Genomic DNA, 17,518 nt, shown 5'->3' with positions numbered 1-17,518 from the left:
GCTGTCTGACAGTCGTCCATGTAGGAAACTGCCAGACATTCCATTTTCCAAGGGCAGAGCAGGTCACTTGATATAGCAATCCACAGGAGTCCTATGTGCCACCTTTCCCAATCATAGCCCTTCTTCCTCAAACTTCCACAAACGCACCCCTTACGTGGCAGAGAAGGTCTTGGCATAGCCACTAGTCCAAGTTATCATTCAATCACCCATTTATTCATTAACTCAACAAATAATTTATTGATAGCTGCTTTGTGTCAGGTGCTGTAGTTCGGTGATAAAGAAAATACGTAGTCTCTGCCCTCATGAGACTCACAATCTAGAGGTGACACAGACCACCAACAAATGAACACCTTCGTAATAATAGGAGCTATCACTGATTGACTGCTTACAGTGTCCCTGACACTATTCTAATTACTTGAGATGTAGTAACTAATTTAATTCTCCCAGCAACACTATGAGGTAAAGACTACTAGTATTGACTCCAAAGGACGCGAAGAGTTAATTCCTGTGCCCTTGCCCAGCCCAGAAGATTCCGTGCTGCCCGGTAGTTGCTAGCAAGGGTCTTGGCTCTGGCTGCCTTTGGCACGGGGTAAAGAAGTCAGGGTCCAAAACCTAGGAAAAGATCCAGCCTAGTGGCTCCTGGATTCGGGGTTGACCAGGCAGGATTCCCAGGACTGCGCTAGACACCCTCGAAACCTCTCCCACCGCGGTTTTCCCATCCTCTTTTTTCCTCCCCTTTCCCTCCCGCTCCCCAATGCCCCCCCCTTTCCAGGCCGGCCCCTCCCTCTGAGACGCCTCCTCTCTGAGTCATTTCCCCTTCTCCGCCCCAAGACCTTGGCTCTCCCTTCCCTCTGGCAGGAAGGAGAGGAAGGGCAAACTGGCTTTGGGAACCAGGTGAGCGCTTTTCTCAGCGAGAACGAGAAACGCCTCCCGCCGCACCACCCTGCCCCCCAGCGCCCACTCCGTTGGGAGGGACAGGAAGTCGAGGGAGTTCCCTCCGGCTGAGTGGCTGGCTTCCCAGTAGTCCGAAGGCCCCGGTGGCCGAGCGTGGGAGGTGCCACACCCCGCCCGGTGTCTCCTGGGATGCGAGGAGGGAAGCGGCGGCCCAGTTGGACTGGCCTGCCGCAGGCTCGTTCGGGGTGAGCTCAGCGCGCCGGGGAGGGACCTCGCTGCCCGCGAAGCTGGGGGGCGGGGAGGGCCGGGCCGCCAGCCCCTGAGGAAAGCCCGCCCTGGAAAGGGGAGATGGGAGAGGCTCTAGAGGATGCGCGTGTGGAGTGGGGGTCGAGGCGCGGGATTTGGGGAACACGCGTCTGCGCGGAGAGGCGCGGGAGGACGCGCCTGGTTGCAGCAATTTATGGGTGTGTGTGTGGAGAACCTTGGCGCGTGCGTGCGGCGCGTCTGTTGGGAGGTGCGTGCGTGTGGGGGGCCGTGCGTGTGGGGTGCGTGCGTGTAGGCGTGCGTGGGGGTGGGGGAGGAGAGAACGGAAAGGAATGCTGAGGGACGCCGGGGGTGGGGACTGACACCGCGAGCTTGCGGGATTGAGGTAAAGATATCAGAGCGTCTCTGGCTGACAGCTCCGAGTCAGCATTCTTAACTTTTTAATTTTTTGAAGGGCGGGTGGAGGGTGGACGTGACCCGTTTGAAATTCTAAGGAAAAGTATCGGTCATCTCCTCAAAAAGAAAAAACAAAACCAAAAAACCAAACAAAAGCACATGGTGGTTCCTGGGCCCAAGGACGGCCATTCGTAGACCCCAGACTGTGGCTGAAGTCGGGCAGAAAACCCAAATAGGTGACTTAGGTATTCGCCACTGGGTCTTGTGATTCTGCGACGGGGGAACGGAACAGGTGACCGAGCTGTTGCCTCCTTTCTCTGCGGGCCCGTCCTGGGCTTGGTGGCTTCCAGGCCGTGTCACCGTGCCTTTGGGAGGTGGGGCCCTCAGAGTGGGTGTAAGAAACGGGGTCGCTCCCCAGGGTACGGCCGCTCCGGGGCCCATGGCCTTCCCCATCCAGCCGGGGCGCCAGGCCTCGCAACCGGGTCCCGTGAGCCGGCCGGCTGCTCAGCCCAGGTCTGGGCACCGGCCTCAGACGTGCTGGTCAGTTCCCTGCTCTTGCTCAGGTCCTCAGGTCGGAGCGCAGCGCGTCCTCGGATCCCTGCACCCGCAAGCGTCTCCATGGCCCGGGTGTAGTGTGGGGAGTGCGGCTTTAAGGTTGGCCGTTGGCTGGGTAAGTGACTAGGAAAGAAGCGGATTGGGGTTCTGATTCCGTCTTTATCATTAACTAACTGTGGGATGTGAAGCAATTTCCCTCATCTTTCTGCGCCTCACTTTCCTCATTTGTAAAATGGGAGAGTAGCTCACAGCGTGGTTGGAAGTGTAAATAAGACTATAATAAATTCCCAGCAAACGGAAGCATTTAATGAATGTCATCATACCTTAAGTATAAACATAAATAAGTAAGTAGATAAGTTAAAGTAGAAATTGTATCCTGAAAGAATGTATTAAACTGCTGGTTTTCTTTTTGGTCTCTTCTAGGCACACCTAGTTGTGCCATCCTCAGCCAAAGCCCACCAGATCCATCCTGTAAAGTCACACGCCTGAAGTAAGTGGGCTTTTAGTTTGGATCTTTTGAGATGTTCTGAGAGATAAGGCTTAGTCCACCATCAACTCTCCCCTGGATTGCTGCCTTGGTCGCCAAGCCTTCACACTTGGCCTGCTTCCCTCCCGTTCATTTTCCGTGTTGTAGTCAGAGTTATCATTCCCTCTGAGCTACAGAGTAACCTGCTGGTTCGGAGCACAGACCTTGGTGTCAGACAGATCTCTTTCAGATCCCAGCTGCACCCTGCTCCATCACTTTCTGTGTGACCTCGCACAAGTTACTTCACCTCTTTAAGAATCCTTTTCCTTGTCTGTAAAAGGGGGTAATGGTGGTCTCTACCTCATATAGGTGTTGTGAGAAGTTCCAGAAGTAATGCATATAGAGTGGTCCATAGTAACTCATAGTAGCTCAGTAAATGGCAGATTAAAATGGATTAGAGCAGTGAGGCTGCTGGCAAGAGTGTCTGAAGTGATGTACCATGGCCACTAGACTGGATAGGGAGTTAAGCAATAAAGTGGTAATGAGCTGAAGAATGGGAGAAGTCGAAGGATGGGAGATCTTGATGAGAATGAGGAGTGGGTATTCTGAGAACCAAGAAGTAATAAGGGTAAGAGGTTGTAGCCAGAGATTGGGTTAGTGGAGTTCAGAAATTCTGAAGTGGAGCAGCTCCATGTTTATCGGGTGGTCTAGGGCACTAATAGCTAGAAATGGCACGTGAAGTGGCATGTAGTCAGAGGTTGCAGAAGTAGAGGAGGTCAAGGGACAATGAAGCTAGAGTGTTGGATGAGTCATCCATAGCCTTTGAGGTTACTTATCTGATGACGTGGGTTGGAATGGAGAGGAAAATGGAGCTAGGGCCGATAAGGTCCACCCTGCTTAACAGGGAGCAGTCATTTATTTCACAGATATTTACTGCGCTCTTACTAAATGTCAGGTTATAACAAGACAGACAAGAGTCCTGCTATCATGGAGCTTACAGTCTAGTAGGAGTGATAACAGACATTAATAATCCCACCTATAAGTAGAAAACTGCAAATTGAGATAAGAGCTATGAAGGAAAAATAAGCGTTCTATAAGTACTTATAACAGGAGGACCTGACTCTGTCTGCAATGTCAGGGAAGACTCTCCTAAAGAAGTGATGAGAACTGAAGGATCAGCTGGGGTAGAAGGAGATAGAGGAGGGATGAATGGAGGAAGTGTTCCACATAGAGGAAACAAACATCATGTGCAGAGACCTGAAGCTAGAACACGTGCAAGGGACTTGAAGTACTGAAAGGAGTCTCCTGTGGCTAGAGCACATTAAGCAAGGGGGAGAGTATTGGGAGCTGAGACTGGATGGCAGGGCCCCTTAATTATTTTGGGCTTTATCCTAGGAGCATTGGGAATACTCCTACTAAAGGGTTTTGATTAGGTGAATGACATGATTTATCTGTATTGGTTTCTTTTTTTTTAACATCTTTATTGAGGTATAATTGCTTTTCAATGGTGTGTTAGTTTCTGCTTTATAACAAAGTGAATCAGTTATACATATACATATGTTCCCATATGTCTTCCCTCTTGCGTTTCCCTCCCTCCCACCCTCCCTATCCCACCCCTCCAGGCGGTCACAAAGCACCGAGCCGATATCCCTGTGCCATGTGGCTGCTTCCCACTAGCTATCTACCTTACGTTTGTTAGTGTATATATTTCCATACCTCTCTCTCGCCCTGTCACAGCTCACCCTTCCCCCTCCCCATATCCTCAAGTCCGTTCTCCAGTAGGTCTGTGTCTTTATTCCTGTCTTACCCCTAGGTTCTTCATGACATTTTTTTCCTTAAATTCCATATATATGTGTTAGCATATGGTATTTGTCTTTCTCTTTCTGACTTACTTCACTCTGTATGACAGACTCTAGGTCTATCCACCTCATTACAAATAGCTCAATTTCGTTTCTTTTTATGGCTGAGTAATATTCCATTGTATATATGTGCCACATCTTCTTTATCCATTCATCCGATGATGGGCACGTAGGTTGTTTCCATCTCCGGGCTATTGTAAATAGAGCTGCAATGAACATTTTGGTACATGACTCCTGAATTTTGGTTTTCTCAGGGTATATGCCCAGTAGTGGGATTGCTGGGTCATATGGTAGTTCTATTTGTAGTTTTCTAAGGAAACTCCATACTGTTCTCCATAGTGGCTGTACCAATTCACATTCCCACCAGCAGTGCAAGAGTGTTCCCTTTTCTCCACACCCTCTCCAGCATTTATTGTTTGTAGATTTTTTGATGATGGCCATTCTGACTGGTGTGAGATGATATCTCATTGTAGTTTTGATTTGCATTTCTCTAATGATTAACGATGTTGAGCATTCTTTCATGTGTTTGTTGGCGGTCTGTATATCTTCTTTGGAGAAATGTCTATTTAGGTCTTCTGCCCATTTTTGGATTGGGTTGTTTGTTTTTTTGTTATTGAGCTGCATGAGCTGCTTGTAAATTTTGGAAATTAATCCTTTGTCAATTGCTTCATTTGCAAATATTTTCTCCCATTCTGAGGGTTGTCTTTTGGTCTTGTTTATGGTTTCCTTTGCTGTGCAAAAGCTTTGAAGTTTCATTAGGTCCCATTGGTTTATTTTTGTTTTTATTTCCATTTCTCTAGGAGGTGGGTCAAAAAGGATCTTGCTGTGATTTATGTCATAGTGTTCTGCCTATGTTTTCCTCTAAGAGTTTGATAGTTTCTGGCCTTACATTTAGGCCTTTAATCCATTTTGAGCTTATTTTTGTGTATGGTGTTAGGGAGTGATCTAATCTCATACTTTTACATGTACCTGTCCAGTTTTCCCAGCACCACTTATTGAAGAGGCTGTCCTTTCTCCACTGTACATTACTGCCACCTTTATCAAAGATAAGGTGTCCATATGTGCGTGGGTTTATCTCTGGGCTTTCTATCCTATTACATTGATCTATCTTTCTGTTTTTGTGCCAGTACCATACTGTCTTGATTACTGTAGCTTTTGTAGTATAGTCTGAAGTCAGGGAGCCTGATTCCTCCAGCTCCGTTTTTCGTTCTCAAGATTGCTTTGGCTATTCGGGGTCTTTTGTGTTTCCATACAAATTGTGAAATTTTTTGTTCTAGTTCTGTGAAAAATGCCAGTGGTAGTTTGATAGGGATTGCACTGAATCTGTAGATTGCTTTGGGTAATAGAGTCATTTTCACCATGTTGATTCTTCCAATCCAAGAACATGGTATATCTCTCCATCTATTTGTATCATCTTTAATTTCTTTCATCAGTGTCTTATAATTTTCTGCATACAGGTCTTTTGTCTCCTTAGATAGGTTTATTCCTAGATATTTTATTCTTTTTGTTGCAGTGGTAAATGGGAGTGTTTTCTTGATTTCACTTTCAGATTTTTCATCATTAGTATATAGGAATGCCAGAGATTTCTGTGCATTAACTTTGTATCCTGCTACTTTACCAAATTCATTGATTAGCTCTAGTAGTTTTCTGCTAGCATCTTTAGGATTCTCTATGTATAGTATTATGTCATCTGCAAACAGTGACAGCTTTACTTCTTCTTTTCCGACTTGGATTCCTTTTATTTCCTTTTCTTCTCTGATTGCTGTGGCTAAAACTTCCAAAACTATGTTGAATAAGAGTGGTGAGAGTGGGCAACCTTGTCTTGTTCCTGATCTTAGTGGAAATGCTTTCAGTTTTTCACCATTGAGGATGATGTTGGCTGTGGGCTTGTCATATATGGCCTTTATTATGTTGAGGAAAGTTCCCTCTATGCCTACTTTCTGCAGGGTTTTTATCATAAATGGGTGTTGAATTTTGTCAAAAGTTTTCTCTGCATCTATTGAGATGATCATATGGTTTTTCTCCTTCAATTTGTCAATATGGTTTATCACATCGATAGATTTGCATATATTGAAGAATCCTTGCACTCCTGGAATAAACCCTGCTTGATCATGGTGTATGATCCTTTTAATATGCTGTTGGATTCGGTTTGCTAGTATTTTGGTGAGGATTTTTGCATCTATGTTCATCAGTGATATTGGCCTGTAGTTTTCTTTCTTTGTGACATCCTTGTCTGGTTTTGGTATCAAGGTGATGGTGGCCTCGTAGAAGGAGTTTGGGAGTGTTCCTCCCTCTGCTATATTTTGGAAGAGTTTGAGAAGGATAGGTGTTAGCTCTTCTCTAAATGTTTGATAGAATTCGCCTGTGAAGCCATCTGGTCCTGGGCTTTTGTTTGTTGGAAGAGTTTTAATCACAGTTTCAATTTCAGTGCTTGTGATTGGTCTGTTCATATTTTCTATTTCTTCCTGATTCAGTCTTGGCAGGTTGTGCCTTTCTAAGAATTTGTCCATTTCTTCCAGGTTGTCCATTTTATTGGCATAGAGTTGCTTGTAGTAATCTCTCATGATCCTTTGTATTTCTGCAGGGTCACTTGTTACTTCTCCTTTTTCATTTCTAATTCTATTGATTTGAGTCTTCTCCCTTTTTTTCTTGATGAGTCTGGCTAATGGTTTATCTATTTTGTTTATCTTCTCAAAGAACCAGCTTTTAGTTTTATTGATCTTTGCTATTGTTTCCTTCATTTCTTTTTCATTTATTTCTGATCTGATTTTTATGATTTCTTTCCTTCTGCTAACTTTGGGGTTTTTTTGTTCTTCTTTCTCTAATTGCTTGAGGTGCAAGGTATTTTGTTTCTTTTTTTAAAAATAAATTCATTTATTTATTTTTGACTGTGTTGGGTTTTATTTGCTGTACACAGGCTTTCTCTAGTTGCGGCGAGCGGGGGCTACTCTGTTGCAGTGCGCGGGCTTCTCATTGCGGTGGCTTCTCGTTGCAGAGCACGGGATCTAGGCATGTTGGCTTCAGTAGTTGTGGCACGCAGGCTCAGTAGTTGTGGTGAACAGGCTTAGTTGCTCCACGGCATGTGGGATCTTCCCGGACCAGGGCTTGAACCCATGTCCCATGCATTGGCAGGCAGATTCTTAACCACTGCACCAGCAGGGATGTCCTAGATTTATCTGTATTTCTATGTTTCTTCCTCCCACCTCAGATTTATTAAGATATAATTGATATATAACATTGTACAGTTTAAGATGTACATAACAACATAATGATTTGATATGTTTATATATTGCAAACATAATGGTTTGTTATGTTTATATATTGCAATATGATTATCATAGTATTTCTTAAGTAATGCACAACTATATGCTCATTAGAACAAAATAATCAACACAAGTATATAAATTGTGAAAGTCCAATTTGTATTTTTCTTTCTATGCATTAGAATACATATGTACCCACATATAATACAATAGATGTATACATTATTCTATATATAGAATTATATATAGAATATAGCAACTAGCTTTTTCCACTTAACAGTGTGCCTTTGACTTTTTCCATGTCTTTATTTTTTAATTACTCAATAATATATAAGTATATTTTCATGGTAAAAGATTGAAACAGTACACAGGTGTAGAGATAGTAAATCTTGAAACTTGCCTTTTCTGCTCCCTCTATAGTTGTTACTTCCACCCTCACCCCCCAAAAAAAGCAAAACAAAGAATAAACTAATTGTCAACAGTTTGGTGAGTATCCTTACAATCGCCTTTCCATGCATTTATATGAATAAATAAGTCCTTATACCATATATAATTTATTCATATCATTATGCAGCTTTTAAATTTCTTATTTATTGACTTAATTACACAATTGACACACGAATACATTTTTCTTTCAGAGGATTAGAATGTTACAGGGAAGGCTTAAGCCTTCTTTAGTCGTCATTGATTTCCTCCCTGATTCTCTCCCTCCCTACTCACTGTTGGACTTAGCTTCTTCCAGATCTTTTCTCTCTCTCTCTTTCCCTCTCTCGCTCTCTCTCTCTCTCACACACACACACACACACACACACACACACAATTTATATATATAGTATTATTTAGTGTTATTTAAAATGTCAATTATTTATACTCCAGTAAAGATGTTAAATATATATATATATATTTTATCATGCTCATATGTATTGTTCTGCTACTTGGTACTTTTCACCCAGCATAATGTCTGAGAACTTTTCATGTTAGTACATGTAAATCTAACTTGTTCTTTTTCACTGTTTCGGAGTATTCTACAGAACAGATATGCTATAATTCATTTAGCCATTTCCCCATTGTCATGATTATTTCCAAGTTTTTTGCTAATATAAAATGTGCTGCAATGTACATCCTTCTACATGCCTCCTTCTTTCCTTTCTCTACTCACTTCTAAATGCTACCTTTAATCAATACTAGATTCTTATGCATATTTAGGTTTGTTTCAGAATTCTTTATTTGGTTCTACTGATCCATTTATTTATACTTGCATTCATACCACACTTTAAATTTCTATAGTTTTATAACGTTTGATATCTGACATGGAAAGTCATCTTTTTTCTTCAATTTTGTGTTATTCTTGCATATTTACTTTATAATATGGATTTTAGAATCAAATTATCATACCCAAATAGAATCTTATTGGCATTTTTGTTGGCCCCGCATTGAGTTTCCGGATTTAACTGGGGAGAATTGGCACCTTTACATTAATGACTCTTCCTTTATATGAATATATGTGGTATGACTCTCCATTTATTCAGATTTTTAAGTCCTTTAATAACATGTCATTTTCTCCATACATGTGTTGAACATATCTTGTTTGGGCTATTTCTAGATACTTTATAGCTTTTGTTGCTACTATTAATAGGATTTTTTCTTTCATTTTGTAATCAAGGGTATATAAGATAACTTGTTTTTTGTTTGAAATTGTGCCCAACAACTTTACTGAATTCTCCTTCTTTCTAATAGTTTGTTCATTGAGTCTGTTGGATTTTCTAGGTTGGCAAACAGATTATGTGCAAATATTGATAGTTTTCTCTCTGGCTTCAATCTGTATACCACGTGTATTTTTCTTATCTGAATGCATTGTCTAGGACTTCCAGTATAAGGCTGAATAGTAACAATGATATCAGACATCCTTAACTTATCCCTCCCTTTAATGGGAATGCTTCGAAAATTTCAAGTATGCTTCTTAGTGTGGGTTCTGGCAGTTGCCCTTTATTAAGTTAAGTAAGTTTTCTTTAATTCCTACTCTTTTGAGGCTTTTTAAAAGCAAGAATGGCTATGACATTTTATCAATTGCTTTTTCACCTATAAGTTGGACATATAGGTTTTTCCCCTTTAACTTGTTAATGCATTGAATTGCATCGATACCTTTTTTTTTTTTTTTTGCGGTATGCAGGCCACTCACTGTTGTGGCCTCTCCCGTTGCGGAGCACAAGCTCCGGACGTGCAGGCTCAGTGGCCATGGCTCATGGGCCTAGCCGCTCCGCGGCATGTGGGATCTTCCTGGACCGGGGCACGAACCTGTGTCCCCTGCATCGGCAGGCGGACTCTCAACCACTGCGCCACCAGGGAAGCCCATGCATTGATAGCTTTTTAAAAACTTTCTATTATGATAATTTCCAAACATAAATGACAGTAGAGAGTACAGTAAACCCCCATAACTGAGCTTTAATAGCCAGCAACATTTTGCCATACTTGTTTCAGCTATTCCCCTCCCCTCTTTTGTGCTGGGATGTTTTAGGCTAATCATGAGCATCATATGATTTCACTCCTAAATATTTCAGTATGCCTCACCAAAAACTGTAGCAAAAATGACATCTTCTCATATAATCATAATGCCATTATAATACTAATACCCGGCGTATCTTCCAATTTTTCCAATTGTCTAAAAAATGGTTTTATTTTTTAGACTTTAAAAAAAATAAATTTATTTATTTTATTGCTTGCTGTGTTGGGTGTTCGTTGCCGCATGGGCTTTCTGTAGTTGGGAAGAGCCGAGGCTACTCTTTGTTGCACTGTGGGGGCTTCTCTTGTTGCAATGGCTTTTCTTGTTGTGGAGCATGGGCTCTAGGCGCGTGGGCTTCAGTAATTGTGGCACGTGGGCTCAGTAGTTGTGGCGCACGGGCTTAGTTGCTCTGCAGCATGTGGGATCTTCCGGGACCAGGGCTCGAACCCGTGCCCCCTGCATTGGCAGGCAGATTCCTAACCACTGCACCACCAAGGAAGTCCTAAAAAATATTTTTACCATTGAGGTTTCTTTCAATCAGGGCCCAACCAACAACTCATTATATTATATTAGGTTATATCTCTTAGATTTCTTTTAAGTTTTTAAAAAGCTAATACAGAACAACACCACCTCCCTTTTATTTTCATGGCATTGGTTTGTTGAAGAAACCTGCTATTTGTTCTGTAGACTCTCCCACTTTCTGGATTTGGCTGATTACTTCCTTGAGGTGCTGTTTTATCTGTTTCTGTATTGCTTGTATTTCCTGTAGACTGGAAGGTGGATCTAAGTGCTTGATTAGATTCAGGTTCTTATTATTTGTTAAGACTGTTTAGTGGTTGATACTATGTACTTTCTTTTACATAATGTTTGCTTGTCTCACTATTAATGATACTAAAACTGGATTGAAGTGGTGTTAGTCTGATCCTGTCATTGTAAAGTTCTCCATCATCCTTTCACCTAGTGGCTTTACCATCCATTTGATAACTATTATGTGAGTCAATTAGTTCATTAAGGATTTCAAAATAATAAGTTTCTAATTCTATTATTCTTTCTGAATTTATTAGCTAGCATACCTCTGTAAGAAGAACTATCTCTCCTCTACTAGGGCTACTTGGTAAGTCTAAAATACAGTTCCTATACGAAAGACAGGATAAACGCTTAACTCTTTCCCTGTAATTGCCAATTTTCCAAGTAAGGAGTTGGTGTCCTGTTCCACGCTGACAGATCTGTAAGTGTTAAACTTCCCTGCATTCCTAATATTAACCTATCAGGTCAGGGAATGATGTGTTTTTTTTTTTTCTTTTTTAATGTACTCTGGGATTTGAGGGACTAATCTTTTATTTAGCAGTTTTGTATCTCTGTGTTCATAAGTGAGATTGCCTATAGTACTGATCCTCAGCCTGGGGCTAACCATCCCTCTAGGGGACATTTGGAAATGCCTTGGAGGTGCTTTTGGTTGTCACAGTTTATTGGTGTGTGTGTGGTGGGAAGTCCTGCTGGCATTTAGTAGATAGGGATCAGGGATACTAAATGAAGAATTGTTCCGCCAAAAATGCCATCAGCATCCCCTTGAAAAATAATGGCCTGTAGTTTTCCTGTGCTTGATTATGGTATTAAGGTTATGCATTTTTATATCTACGTTCATAAGTGAGATGGGCCTATAATTTCTTTCCCTTTACTTGTCAGTTTTGGTATCAAGATTATACTAGCCTATAGTTGTATGGTGTCATTTCCCTTCTTTTACTTTGCTTTGGAAATTTTTGTGTAAAGCTTGATTAATCTGTTCCTAGATGGTGTGGTCAAACTCTCCCACAAAACTTTCTGGGGCTGGTGACTTTTGAGGTAGAGTATTATCATTTCACATTCTTCTATGATTAATTGGTCTATTTAATTTTTCTATTTCTTAGGCCAATTTTGGTTGTTTATTTTCTTGGGAATTATCCATTTCACTTAGGTTTTTTAAATTATTGCTATAAAAATTATACATAGTACTTTTTGGATAATTTTTTAATCTCTTGTTTCTGTAGTTTGGTTCCCTTTCATTTTTTATGTTAATTTATGATGGCTTTATTTTTGAAATCATACTTGCTAAAAATTTGTTCATTCTATTGTTCTTTTCAGATAACTATCATTTCCTTTTATTGATTTACTCTGTTGTTTAATTGTTTGCTTTCTATTTTGATAATTATTGATTTTTTTAATTGAGGTATAATTGACATACAATGTTATATTAGTTTCAGGTGTACAAATATTTGATATTTGTATATATTGTTAAATGATCACCACAATAAGTTTAGTTAACATCCATCACCATACAAAGTTACAGAATTCTTTTTCTTGTGATGAGAACTTTAAATATTTAGTCTCTTAGTAACTTTTAAATATGTGATACAGTATTGCTAACTATAGTCACCATGCTGTACATTACATTCTCGTGATTCCCATGACTTAACTATTTTATAACTAGAAGTTTGTACTTTTTGACTCCCCTCACCCACTTTGCCCACTCCCCACCCCCTCCCTCTCTGCCTCTGGCAACCACCAATCTGTTCTCTGTGTCTTTGAGGGTTTTTTTTTAACATTCTGTATATAAACAAGATCACGTAGTATTTGTCTTTCTTTGTCTGACTTATTTCAATTAGCATAATGCCCTCAAGGTCCATGCATGTTGTCATAAATGGCAAGATTTCATGGTTTTTTATGGCTGAACATAGGGGGTATGTTTTGTTTTATGTGAAACTGCCATATCTTTGTACCATTTTGCTCGCCTACCAACATCCTTAGTAGCATTTGGTAGTGTCAGTTTTTTTAATATTAACCATTCTGGTGAGTGTGAACTGATACCTCATTGCAGTTTTTATTTACATTTCCCTAGTGACTAATGATGTTGAGCCATCTTTTCATGTGCTATTGGCCATTTGTATACCTTCCTTTGTGAAGGGTCTGTTCAAATATTTTGCCCATTTTCTTTTTTTATTGTAGTAAAATATATATAACATAAAATTTATCACTTTAGTCACTCTTTTTAATTTTTAAATTTTATTTTATTTATATTTTTATACAACAGGTTTTTATTAGTCATCAATTGTATACACATCGGTGTATATATGTCAATCCCAATCACCCAATTCATCACACCACCACCACCACCACCCCGCCACTTTCCCACCTTGGTGTCCATACGTTTGTTCTCCACATCTGTGCCTCAATTTCTGCCCTGCAAACTGGTTCATCTGTACCATTTTTCTAGGTTCCACATATATGTGTTAATATATGATATTTGTTTTTCTTTTCCTGACTTACTTCACTCTGTATGACAGTCTCTAGATCCATCCACGTCTCAACAAATGACTCAGTTTCATTCCTTTTTATGGCTGAGTAATATTCCATTGTATATATGTACCACATCTTCTTTATCCGTCTGTCGATGGGCATTTAGGTTGCTTCCATGACCTGGCTATTGTAAACAGTGCTGCAATGAACATTGGGGTGCATGTGTCTTTTTGAATTATGGTTTTCTCTGGGTATATGCCCAGTAGTGGGATTGCTGGGACATATGGTAATTCTATTTTTAGTTTTTAAAGGAACCTCCATACTGTTCTCCATAGTGTCTGTACCACTTTACATTCCCACCAACAGTGCGAGAGGGTTCCCTTTTCTCCACACCCTCTCCAGCATTTGTTGTTTTTAGATTTTCTGATGATGCCCATTCTAACGGGTGTGAGGTGGTACCTCATTATAGTTTTGCTTTGCATTTCTCTAATAATTAGTGATGTTGAGCAGCTTTTCATGTGCTTCTTGGCCATCTGTACATCTTCTTTGGAGAAATGTCTATTTAGGTCTTCTGCCCATTTTTGGATTGGGTTGTTTGTTTCTTTAATATTGAGCTGCATAAGCTCTTTATATATATATTTTATTTATTTATTTTACATCTTTATTGGAGTATAATTGCTTTACAATGGTGTGTTAGTTTCTGCTTTATAACAAAGTGAATCAGTTATACATATACATATGTTCCCATATCTCTTCCCTCTTGCGTCTCTCTCCCTCCCACCCTCCCTATCCCACCCCTCTAGGTGGTCACAAAGCACCGAGTTGATCTCCCTTTGCTATGCGGCTGCTTCCCGCTAGTTATCTACCTTACGTTTGGTAGTGTATATATGTCCATGCCTCTCTCTCGCTTTGTCACAGCTTGCCCTTCCCCCTCCCCATATCCTCAAGTCCATTCTCTTGTAGGTCTGTGTCGTTATTCCTGTCTTAGCACTAGGTTCTTCATAACATTTTTTCCCTTAAATTCCATATATATGTGTTAGCATACGGTATTTGTCTTTCTCTTTCTGACTTACTTCACTCTGTATGACAGACTCTAGGCCTATCCACCTCATTACAAATAGCTCAATTTCATTTCTTTTTATGGCTGAGTAATATTCCATTGTATATATGTGCCACATCTTCTTTATCCATTCATCCGATGATGGACACTTGGGTTGTTTCCATCTCCGGGCTATTGTAAATAGAGCTGCAATGAACATTTTGGTACATGACACTTTTTTTTTTTTTTTTTTTTTGCGGTACGCAGGCCTCTCACTGCTGTAGCCTCTCCCATGGTGGAGCACAGGCTCCAGAGGCGCGGGCCCAGCGGCCATGGCTCACGGGCCTAGCTGCTCCACGGCATGTGGGATCTTCCCGGACCGGGGCACGAACCCGTGTCCCCTGCATCGGCAGGCAGACTCTCAACCACTGCACCACCAGGGAAGCCCTGTGCATTAATTTTGTATCTTGCTACTTTACCAAATTCATTGATTAGCTCTACTAGTTTTCTGCTAGCATCTTTAGGATTCTCTATGTATAGTATTATGTCATCTGCAAACAGTGACAGCTTTACTTCTTCTTTTCCGATTTGGATTCCTTTTATTTCCTTTTCTTCTCTGATTGCTGTGGCTAAAACTTCCAAAACTATGTTGAATAAGAGTGGTGAGAGTGGGCAACCTTGTCTTGTTCCTGATCTTAGTGGAAATGCTTTCAGTTTTTCACCATTGAGGACGATGTTGGCTGTGGGTTTGTCATATATGGCCTTTATTATGTTGAGGAAAGTTCCCTCTATGCCTACTTTCTGCAGTTTTTATCATAAATGGGTGTTGAATTTTGTCGAAAGCTTTCTCTGCATCTATTGAGATGACCATATGGTACTTCTCCTTCAATTTGTTAATATGGTGTATCACGTTGATTGATTTGCGTATATTGAAGAATCCTTGCATTCCTGGAATAAACCCCACTTGATCATGGTGTATGATCCACTTAATGTGCTGTTGGATTCTGTTTGCTAGTATTTTGTTGAGAACTTTTGCATCTATGTTCATCAGTGATATTGGCCTGTAGTTTTCTTTCTTTGTGACATCCTTGTCTGGTTTTGGTATCAAGGTGATGGTGGCCTCGTAGAAGGAGTTTGGGAGTGTTCCTCCCTCTGCTATATTTTGGAAGAGTTTTGAGAAGGATAGGTGTTAGCTCTTTAAATGTTTGATAGAATTCGCCTGTGAAGCCATCTGGTCCTGGGCTTTTGTTTGTTGGAAGAGTTTTAATCACAATTTCAATTTCAGTGCTTGTGATTGGTCTGTTCATATTTTCTATTTCTTCCTGATTCAGTCTTGGCAGGTTGAGCATTTCTAAGAATTTGTCCATTTCTTCCAGGTTGTCCATTTTATTGGCTTAGAGTTGCTTGTAGTAATCTCTCATGATCTTTTGTATTTCTGCAGTGTCAGTTCTTACTTTTCCTTTTTCATTTCTAATTCTATTGATTTGAGTCTTCTCCCTTCTTTTCTTGATGAGTCTGGCTAATGGTTTATCTATTTTATCTTCTCAAAGAACCAGCTTTTAGTTTTATTGATCTTTGATATAGTTTCCTTCATTTCTTTTTCATTTATTTCTGATCTGATCTTTATGATTTCTTTCCTTCTGCTAACTTTGGGGTTTATTTGTTCTTCTTTCTCCAATTGCTTTAGGTGCAAGGTTAGGTTGTTTATTTGAGATGTTTCCTCTTTCTTAAGGTAGGATTGTATTGCTATAAACTTCCCTCTTAGAAATGCTTTTGCTGCATGCTATAGATTTTGGGTCATCGTGTCTCCATTGTCATTTGTTTCTAGGTATTCTTTGATTTCTTCAGTGATCACTTCGTTATTAAGTAGCGTATTGTTTAGCCTCCATGTGTTTGTAGTTTTTACAGATCTTTTCCTGTAATTGATATCTAGTCTCATAGTGTTGTGGTCAGAAAAGATACTTGATACAATTTCAATTTTCTTAAATTTACCAAGGCTTGATTTGTGACCCAAGATATGATCTATCCTGGAGAATGTTCCATGAGCACTTGAGAAAAATGTGTATTCTGTTGTTTTTGGATGGAATGTCCTATAAATATCAATTAAGTCCATCTTGTTTAATGTATCATTTAAAGCTTGTGTTTCCTTATTTATTTTCTTTCGGGATGATCTGTCCATTGGTGAAAGTGGGGTGTTAAAGTCCCCTACTATGAATGTGTTACTGTCGATTTCCCCTTTTATGGCTGTTAGTATTTGCCTTATGTATTGAGGTGCTCCTATGTTGGGTGCATAAATATTTACAATTGTTATATCTTCTTCTTGGATTGATCCCTTGATCATTATGTAGTGTCCTTCCTTGTCTCTTGTAACATTCTTTATTTTAAAGTCTATTTTATCTGATATGAGTATTGCTACTCCAGCTTTCTTTTGATTTCCATTTGCATGGAATATCTTTTTCCATCCCCTCACTTTCAGTCTGTATGTGTCCTTAGGTCTGAAGTGCGTCTCTTGTAGACAGCATATATATGGGTCTTGTTTTTGTATCCATTCAGCCAGTCTGTGTCTTTTGGTGCGAGCATTTAGTCCATTTACATTTAAGGTAATTATCGATATGTATGTTCCTATTCCCATTTTCTTAATTGTTTTGGGTTCGTTATTGTAGGTCTTTTCCTTCTCTTGTGTTTCTTTCCTAGAGAAGTTCCTTTAGCAGTTGTTGTAAAGCTGGTTTGGTGGTGCTGAACTCTCTCAGCTTTTGCTTGTCTGTAAAGGTTTTAATTTCGCCGTCAAACCTGAATGAGATCCTTGCTGGGTAGAGTAATCTTGGTTGCAGGTTTTTCTCCTTCATCACTTTAAATATGTCCTGCCAGTCCCTTCTGGCTTGCAGAGTTTCTGCTGAAAGATCAGCAGTTAACCTTATGGGGATTCCCTTGTGTGTTATTTGTTGTTTTTCCCTTGCTGCTTTTAATATGTTTTCTTTGTATTTAATTTTTGACAGTTTGATTAATATG

The 17,518-nt window shown here is 40.3% G+C and overlaps 1 protein-coding gene across 7 annotated transcripts in view; it reads left to right on the top strand.

Annotated features, from left to right (window-relative positions):
• The first annotated feature begins 1,093 nt into the window (after positions 1 to 1,093).
• The window catches only part of LOC132418619 (NACHT, LRR and PYD domains-containing protein 12-like), a 47,805-nt gene continuing 31,380 nt past the window's right edge, over positions 1,094 to 17,518 (top strand). Inside the window, exons 1-3 of one of the 7 annotated variants that reach the window (XM_060002588.1) lie at positions 1,094 to 1,139; positions 2,118 to 2,224; positions 2,533 to 2,599. Coding sequence is in view for 1 of the 7 variants with exons in the window: in XM_060002587.1 (XP_059858570.1) it covers positions 1,262 to 1,358; positions 2,533 to 2,599 (164 nt within the window). In the remaining 6 variants the exon portion in view is untranslated. Of the gene's footprint in view, positions 1,140 to 1,261; positions 1,359 to 1,395; positions 1,409 to 1,494; positions 1,544 to 2,117; positions 2,225 to 2,532; positions 2,600 to 17,518 lie in introns of those variants that run through there. The other 6 variants (XM_060002591.1, XM_060002590.1, XM_060002587.1 and 3 more) reach the window with 6 other exon arrangements.

This window comes from Delphinus delphis, chromosome X (genome assembly GCF_949987515.2).
Source record: "Delphinus delphis chromosome X, mDelDel1.2, whole genome shotgun sequence".
Lineage (NCBI taxonomy): Eukaryota > Metazoa > Chordata > Mammalia > Artiodactyla > Delphinidae > Delphinus > Delphinus delphis.
Note: the sequence above shows the minus strand (reverse complement) of the source record. Positions and strands in the feature narration are given on the sequence as shown.